At 41.1% G+C, this 9177-nt stretch overlaps 1 protein-coding gene across 2 annotated transcripts in view; it reads right to left on the bottom strand.

The window, feature by feature from the left end:
* Positions 1-6191: 6191 nt before the first annotated feature.
* Positions 6192-9177, bottom strand: part of PCNX1 (pecanex 1) — a 210817-nt gene continuing 207831 nt past the window's right edge. The window contains exons 37-38 of one of the 2 annotated variants that reach the window (XR_012090995.1): positions 7703-7825; positions 6194-7243 (exon numbers count right to left, since the gene is read on the bottom strand). Coding sequence is in view for 1 of the 2 variants with exons in the window: in XM_073011117.1 (XP_072867218.1) it covers positions 7803-7825 (23 nt within the window). In the remaining variant the exon portion in view is untranslated. Of the gene's footprint in view, positions 7826-9177 lie in introns of both variants that reach the window. The other variant, XM_073011117.1, reaches the window with a different exon arrangement.

The raw sequence follows: 9177 nt of genomic DNA, 5'->3' as shown, positions 1-9177 counted from the left end.
AGGACTTCTCTACATTGGTTTTTCTAGTTAGCCATTCGTCTAATCTTTTTTCAAGGTTTTTAGCTTCTTTGCGATGGGTTCAAACTTCCTCCTTTAGCTTGGAGAAGTTTGACCGTCTGAAGCCTTCTTCTCTCAACCCGTCAAAGTCATTCTCCGTCCAGCTTTGTTCTGCTGCTGGCAAGGAGTTGTGTTCCTTTGGAGAGGGAGAGGTGCTCTGATTTTTAGAATTTTCAACTTTTCTACTCTGCTTTTCCCCCACCTTTGTGGTTTTATCTACCTTTGGTCTTTGATGATGGTGACGTACAGATGGGGTTTTGGTGTGGATGTTCTTTCTGTTTGTTAGTTTTCCTTCTAACAGTCAGGACCTTCAGCTGCAGGTCTGTTGGAGTTTGCTGGAGGTCCCTCCAGACCCTGTTTGCCTAGGTATCAGCAGCGGAGGCTGCAGAAGAGTAAAACAGCAAATGCTGCTGCCTGATTGTTTCTCTGGAAGCTTCATCTCAGAGGGGTACCCGGCCATGTGAGGTGTCAGTCTGCCCCTACTGGGGGGTGCCTCCCGGTTAGGCTACTCGGGGGTCAGGGACCCACTTGAGGAGGCAGTCTGTCCATTCTCAGATCTCAAACTCCATGTTGGGAGAACCACTACTCTCTTCAAAGCTGTCAGGAACATTTAAATCTGCAGAGTCTTCTGCCTTTCGTTTGGCTATGCCCTGTCCCCAGAGGTGGAGTCTACAGAGGCAGGCAGCCTCCTTGAGCTGTGGTGGGTTCCACCCAGTTCGAGCTTCCGGGCTGCTTTGTTTACCTACTCAAGTCTCAGCAATGGTGGGCGCCCCTCCCCCAGCCTCGCTGCCGCCTTGCAGTTAGATCTCAGACTGCTGTGCTAGCAATGAGGGAGGTTCCGTAGGCGTGGGACCCTCCGAGTCAGGCGCAGGATATAATCTCCTGCTGTGCTGTTTGCTAAGACCCATGGAAAAGCACAGTATTAGGGTGGGAGTGACCCAATTTTTCAGGTGCTGTGTGTCACAGTTTTCCGTGGTTAGTAAAGGGAATTCCCTTACCCCTTGTGCTTCCCAGGAGGCAATGCCTCACCCTGCTTCAGCTCTCGCTTGGTGGGCTGCACCCACTGTCCTGCATCCACTGTCCGACATGCCCCAGTGATATGAACCTGGTACCTCAGTTGGAAATGCAGAAATCACGTGTGTTCTGTGTTGTTCACGCTGGGAGCTGTAGCCTGGAGCTGTTCCTATTCGGCCATCTTGGAACCACCCTTCTCTTTTTTCTTTTCTTTTTTTTTTTGAGACGGAGTTTTGCTTTTGTCACCTAGGCTGGAGTGCAATGGCACAATCTCAGCTCACTGCAACCTCCGCCTCCCAGGTTCAAGCGATTTTCCTGCTTCAGCCTTCCAAATAGCTGGGATTACAGGCTTGTGCCACCGTGCCTGGCTAATTTTTGTATTTTTAGTTGAGACTGGGTTTCATCATGTTGGTCAGGCTAGTGTTGAACTCCCGACTTCTAGTGATCTGCCTGCCTTGGCCTCCCAAAGTGCTGGGATTACAGACATGAGCCACTGTGCCTGGCTGCCATCATTTTTTCCATTGGCCCTCTCATCCATGACCCACACTACCTGTAGGTTGCCTTTGTGACCTGAATTTCAAGGGGGTGACTTAATATAGGTAGAGAAACAGCAATGTTAATGAGGAACATGTTGGAACTTACAGAACTGAGTATTTTTCTGGTTTCCAGAAAGGAAAATATTTGACCCTAGTGAAGCTATTTTTGGCTTTCTATTTTCTGGCCCCAAATCTTCCAAGAAAAAGTCTAAGGTCACACAAAATGAATCATATGCCTGTGGATTGGGTAGTTTTCAGTAGTTAAACCATTTAACTTTTCCAAACACTCATCCCACCAAGCTCAGGAAAAACACAAATTTCACTCCCTTCTTACCTGAAACCTATTTCAGTCCTTTGGTTACCTGTGGAGATTTTATTTCATTTAGAATGAATGGAAAGGTTAAGCTAGGGCTGGAAAAGCACCCTGCATTGGCTAAATCCTGTCTCTGCTATTGCTGCAGCTATAACTCCCCAGGGGGTCCTGTCTGAAATGGAGGAGAGTCAATAAGACCTTAGGCTAGGTTGGGCCTGGTGGCTCATGCCTGTAATCCCAGCACTTTGGGAGGCTGAGCTGGGTGGATCATGAGGTCAGGAGATCGAGACCATCCTGGCTAACACAGTGAAACCCTGTCTCTACTAAAAATACAAAAAAAATTGCCAGGCGTAGTGGCACGCACCTATAAAAGACCATCCTGGCTAACACAGTGAAACTCCGTCTCTACTAAAAATACAAAAACAATTGCCAGGCGTAGTGGCACGCACCTGTAAAAGACCATCCTGGCTAACACAGTGAAACCCCATCTCTACTAAAAATACAAAAACAATTGCCACGTGTAGTGGCACGCACCTGTAATCCCAACTACTCAGGAGGCTGAGGCAGAAGAATTGCTTGAGCCTGGGAGGTAGACGTTGCAGTGAGCCAAGATAGACTCCATCTCAAAAAAAAAACTTTCAAAAACTTTCAAAAAAAAAAAACTTTGGGAGGCCGAGACGGGCGGATCACAAGGTCAGGAGATCGAGACCATCCTGGCTAACATGTGAAACCCCGTCTCTACTTAAAAAAATACAAAAAACTAGCTGGGCGAGGTGGCGGGCGCCTGTAGTCCCAGCTACTTGGGAGGCTGAGGCAGGAGAATGGCGTGAACCCGGGAGGCGGAGCTTGCAGTGAGCTGAGATCCGGCCACTGCACTCCAGCCTGGGCGACAGAGCCAGCCTCCGTCTCAAAAAAAAAAAGAAAAAAAGAGGACCTTAGGCCAGGAAAGTCACTGCCTAGACAAGTGAACAGGAAAAAACTCACTGTACTGTAATAAAAAACACTGATTTCAAAATCCCAAGTAATGTGACTCTGTCATCTAACCAGAGCCTGCAAGAGTACAAAATGTTGGTCAGATCCTGTGTATGTCTCACTGGTCTAGACATCTCTGCTTTACCTGAGGTGGTGTCTGGCCTACCTCTATGATACATTTTGGACTGGATGGGACACAAACTTCAGATAGCCGCCATGCCCACGCCCACTTCTGAGGCCACTGATCTTGTTTTCCCTCAGCTCCTATTATTCTAGTGGATTGGTTTGTACTACAAAACCCTGTGCACTCCTCTCACTACTCTAACCCTCCAATAGTGGCTGGGTTAGCAACTGAGGCATGGCTGAACCTGAAATGAAAGAATATAGCAAGTAAGGTCAAGGCAAAGGCAAGTCAAAGCTTATGTAATTAGATGTTATAACAGATGGGTGAGGATACCAATTGACATCGAGAAAAGACTTGACAAGAGGTTAGCTTGTTTCAGATCAACGCTTCAATCAAAAATAATGAGGAAAGCTGTACAAAGCATAAAAATATACTTGAAGGCATTGGAGTGCTACCACAGTAACTAACACTTTAGGGATCAAGAACCCAGAAAGAAGGGAAGGCCAGAGAGAGAAGAGCGGTATTTGGTGTTGTAACAGAACTGTCAGGTTTGTATGTCAGGTTTGTTCGCCAGAAGTAAAAGTAGATAATCTTGAGGAAGATTATAACATCTACAGCCTCAATTATGTACAGATTTTCATATACAGTGTCTGGCATTCAATCAGAAATACACAGGCAAACAAAAGACAAAACAGAACCAAGAGGAAAAAAAAAAAAAACAGACAACAGAAACAGAATCACAAGAGACCCAGATGTTGGAATTATCATATACGAGCTTTAACTGTAGTTAATATGTTTAATAAATTAAATAGGGAGCAAGAATATCAGCAGGTAACTGAAAATATACTTAAGAATCAAATGCAAATTCTGGAACTGAAAAATACACAAATTAAAATTAAGAACTCAATAGATCAGTTTAGCAGAATATTAGATATAGATGATGAAAGAAAAATAAAAACTGGAGGATATGTAGAATAAAATATTTAAACTAAATATGGAAAGACTAAAGATAGGAAATTCAGAAAACAACATGAGATAAGGGACATGGTTAAAAGGTATAATATATGTGTTTAAATGTGGTGTGAGAGGAGGAGAAAAAAATAATATGGCAGAAGGAATATTTGAAGAGATAATGGCCAAGATTCAAGAGATAATAAAAAACACTTTGGCAAGATAAATACAAAGAAAACTACACATAGGCACTATATGGAAAGCTATTAAAAATCAAAGACAAAAATAATTGGTGGATTAAAAATACATTGCCCTTAAAGTAGCAACAAGACTAAAAAAACCACAAAAGGTAGAAGACAATGGAATGATTCCTTTGAACTGCAGAAAGAAAATAACTACCAAGCCAAATCTCTGTATCTCACAAAAACCTTCAAAAATGAAAACAAAAAGACATTTCCACAGTAAGAAAAAGAAAAACACAAGGAATTTGTCACCAGCAGACCAAGAAATGGTAAAGGGAGTTCTTCAGGTAGAAGAAATATAATTCCAAAGAAACCACAAAGATACAGAAAGGATTAGATAGCAGTGAGAAGAATAGGCTGGGCGCAGTGGCTCATGCCTGCAATCCCAGCACTTTGGGAGACTGAGGCGGGCAGAACACCTGAGGTCAGGAGTTCAAGACCAGCCTGGCCAACATGGTGAAACCCCGACTCTACTAAAAATACAAAATTTACCCGGGTCTGGTGGTGTGCTTGTAATCCCAGCTACTCGGGAGGCTGAGGCAGGTGAGTCACTTGAATCCAGGAGGTGGAGGTTGCACTGAGCTGAGATCGTGCCACTGCACTCCAGCCTGGACAACAGCAACATGAGCAAAACTCTGTCTCAAAAAAAATAAATAACAAATAAATAAATATGTGGGCAAATATAAATATATATTAAATAATATATTTAAAGTTTAAAATATACAAAGTTACAAATGCATGACAAAACAGTATAAAAGATGGAAAGGGAGTAATGGAGTTAAAAGTTCAAAGGCTCTTACATAGTTCAGGAAGTGTTAAAGTACTCAGTAGAAAAGTTTTAATTTTGATAAAGAACAGTAAAAATATGTACAAGTAATATGCAAAGGGAGGGACATACTAAAGCAAATGATTTATTCCAAAATGTGATGAGAGATATGCACACAAAAATGGGACAAACAGGATACAGTAAGATGGTAAATTTAAGCTAAAAATATCAATAATTATCTTAAATATAAATGGACTAAATACTCCATTTAAAAGACAAAGATTGGCCGGCATGGTGGCTGATGCCTGTAATCCCAGCACTTTGGGAGGCCAAGGCAGGTGGATCACCTGGGGTCAGGAGTTCGAGACTAGCCTGACCAACATGGTGAAACCCTGTCTCTACTAAAAATACAAAAATTAGCTGGGTGTGGTGGTGCGCACCTGTAATCCCAGCTACTCAGGAGACTGAGTCAGGAGAATTGCTTGAACATGGGAGGCAGAGACTGCAGTGAGCCAAGGAAAAAAAAAAAAAGGTTGTCAACAAGATTAAAAATCCTAACTATATGGTGGTTTATACTGGGCATGGTGGCTCATACCTATAATCCCAGCACTTTGGGAGGGCAAGACAGGTGGATCACAAGGTCAGGAGATCAAGACCATCCTGGCTAACATGGGGAAAGCCCATCTCTACTAAAAATACCAAAAATTAGCCGGGCATGGTGGCAGGTGCCTATAGTCCCAGCTACTCAGGAGTCTGAGGCAGGAGAATGGCGTGAACCCGGGAGGTGGAGCTTGCAGTGAGCCGAGATTGTGCCACTGCACTCCAGCCTGGGCGACAGAGCAAGACTCCGACTCAAAAACAAACAAAAAAGGCATACCTTACATATAAAGCATACAGAAGTTGAAAGTAAAATGACAAAGCTATCCTATATAAACCTGATATAGCTATACTAACACCAGACAAACTAACTTTAGGGCAAGAAGTATTACTAGGGAAGAAGAGAGCATTTCATTCTAAAGGGGACACTCTATTAAAAAAACCTCCAAATTTATATGTATCTAATAACATAGTCTCAAATATATAAATCATAAATTGATGAGTAACAAATGTAGAACTATAGATTTTTCCCAAAAAGTCTATAATATACAGAATCTGAATAACATAACAGAATTTATATATATATATATATATATATATATAAAAAATATATAAGGCTATCATTGCAGGACATGCATTTTTCCTCAATTGCCAATTGCAACATTTACTAAAATTGACAACATACTGACCCAAAAAGCAAGGCTAACAAGTTCCAAAGAATTAATATCATACAGTTTATCTGACTACACTTAAGTAATAACTAGAAAATAATCTCTAGAAAATCATCCGATATTTGGCAACTAACAAACATGAGTCTAATTAATCCATGGGTCAAAGAAGAATTCATAATGGAAATTAAATAATAGTTGAACTGATTAGTTTTAAAAAAGACATATCAAAACTTGTCTAATGCAGCTAAAGCCAACGCTTAAAGAGAAATTTATAACCTTAAAATGTATACAATAGAAAAGAACAAAAGCTGAAAACCAAAGAACTGAGTGTCCATCTTGAGAAGCTAGAAAAATAACTAAATAACAGAAGGAATAATTATAAATGCAAAAATGAATAAAGTAAAACAAACAAAACCAAAAATGATCAACATAACCAAAAATTGGTTCTTTGAAAAGGCAAGAGAAGGCAAAAGCAAGCAGTATCAGGAATGAAAAAGGGGACTTATCTACAGCTATTACAGAAATACTGAGTTACTTTATGTCAATAAATTTGAAAATGAAAATGAGATGGACATATTCTTGTAACAGTGACCTTCACAGCATAGTTTACAGTCCTCTGGGAGTGTTCAAGACTGTCTTAGATAATCAAGGAGGTCAAAATTATTTTCATCATACTACTAACATATCATCTTCCCTTTTATTAACTATATTAACATTTGTAATAATTGTGCAAAAGCAGCGGTAAAACTGCATAATTTGTCAGAGCCAATCATGGCAAGTCTATTTCTCTTGCCAGTGATTGGTTTAGAAAACCAGGGCATAGGAACAAATTAAGGATCTTGTATATGTCAAATGTTATATTGACGAGACGCAAGAAGAAACACCCTGTGGCTTCGGAGAAGTTTTTCCTTTAAAGAAAGGTAACTGGAAGTGGTTTTTTCCTTTCTGGATGATGATGTGTGTGGAATGCAGCCCAGAACTACAGGCAACTGTCTCTCACCTGAAAAGGAAGCGGGCACACAGAGGTTGGAGTTGAGAAAATTACAGATACACAGAGCTGAAGTAACATGAATAACCCAATCCTGAAAGCTCAGTTTCATTTTGTAGTGAGCCAGTTTTCTGTTCCAGCAACTTTTAAGTTTTTGCTTTCTTGAAATTGTTAACCCAATTAAATTAACATTATAGAATTCACTGCTTAAATAAATCCTGTTTCATAGTGCAAATGTAGAAAAGGAGTCTCTCCAATTTACAAGATAGACAAATTTTTCTCTAAACAAAGGTGCACCTTAGACATTTGTACTACACTGTAGAGTTACCACTGCAACATTTGTGGAATTTTGTATTATTAACTGGTATACAACTGAGAAGTGGTGTGTGGTGCATTATTAATGAGTAAACTCATTAGCAGTACAGCCGACACTTTAAAAAACACAGGTTTGAACTGCATGGGGCAACTTACATGTGAATTTTCTTCCGTCTCTGCCATACTTGACAGTAAGACCAACTCTTCCTCTTCCTCCTCAGCCTATTCAATGTGAAGGCGATGAGGATGAAGACTTTTATGATGATCCACTTCCACTTACTGAATAGTAAATATATTATGATTAACATTTTCTTTTCTCTAGCTTACATTATTGTAAGAATATAGTATATAATACATATAACATACAATCAATCAACTGTTTATTGGTAAGAGTTCCGATCAACAGTAGGTTATTAATAGTGTGAAAAACATTAACCTGAAAGAGCCAATTCTTCCAGATGAATCCCAAGTGGCTAATTGGCCCTGGATTTAAAATGGAGCCAAGCAGCCATTTGCTGACTGGGATCACACAGAAACTCTAAGTTCCCTGACAACCCATACCTTTTTATCTTTGGAACTATCAGAGCTCACCTGAGCCAACCAATCAAGGCTCCACTGTATTGACCAATCGGAACTGAGCAAGTTTCAATTCTTCATTTGCATAAAAGGACCTGATTGGGAACCTTGGGTAGGAACTTTTGCTACAAAACCTCAGTCTTGGGCCCCGCGCGGGGCTCACGCCTGTAATCCCAGCACTTTGGGAGAAGTGCCCGGGGAAGATCACCTGAGGTGGGGAATTCGAGATCAGCCTGACCAACATGGAGAAACCCCGTTTCTAATAAAAATACAAAAATTAGCCAGGCGTGGTGGTGCATGCCTGTAATCCCAGCTACTCGGGAGGTTGAGGCAGGAGAATTGCTTGAATCCGGGAGGCAGAGGTTGTGGTGAGCCGAGATCCTGCCACTGCACTCCAGCCTGGGCAACGAGCGAAACTCCGTCTCAAAAAACAAAAATAAAAAAATAACACCCCTGTCTTCCCTTTGTTCTCTGGGACGTACCTCCATTTTACACCAAACGCTGCATTTCCCCAGTTTGCAAACTGTTCACTGAAATAAAGTCTCTTTCCTCCAAATTCAAGATAGCCTTTGTTCGCAGGAGTTGGTTTGGAGAAGTCAAAAGTTATACGCAGATTTTCAACTGTGCCAGGTGTTGGCACCCCTAATCTCTGCGTTGTTCAAGGGTCAACTCTATTACAAACACACAGAGGCACTATTGGGTATCTGGTTAAGTTCAGTGTTACCCTGGGATGCCGACTTTATATGATAAAGACAGGTCAAGAATGTTGGCTTTAAGATGAGGAGTATTTTATATAGGCCAGTTGCTTCTGCATCCGTAAACAGTGCTCTCAGAAGAAAAAAGGAACCTCGGACTGAAAGATGACTTTTCCCTTTTGGCATGGTTCACTGGGCACTGAAACTGAACGGAATCTTTAAAAGTTTCACAGACAAGGTAGATTCATCTCGTTATTTGCTGTCAATGCTTGAGAAATTGCAAAGCAACCTAGGGATCCTCTTGCATTAAATTACATTTTCCCAAGGATGAAGCTTAATTATATTCAGTCGCCTTGGATA

This window comes from Chlorocebus sabaeus, chromosome 24, assembly GCF_047675955.1.
Source record: "Chlorocebus sabaeus isolate Y175 chromosome 24, mChlSab1.0.hap1, whole genome shotgun sequence".
In the NCBI taxonomy this organism is placed as follows: Eukaryota; Metazoa; Chordata; class Mammalia; order Primates; family Cercopithecidae; genus Chlorocebus; species Chlorocebus sabaeus.
The sequence above is the reverse complement of the archived record's forward strand: the minus strand, read 5'-3'. Positions and strand labels throughout refer to the sequence as shown.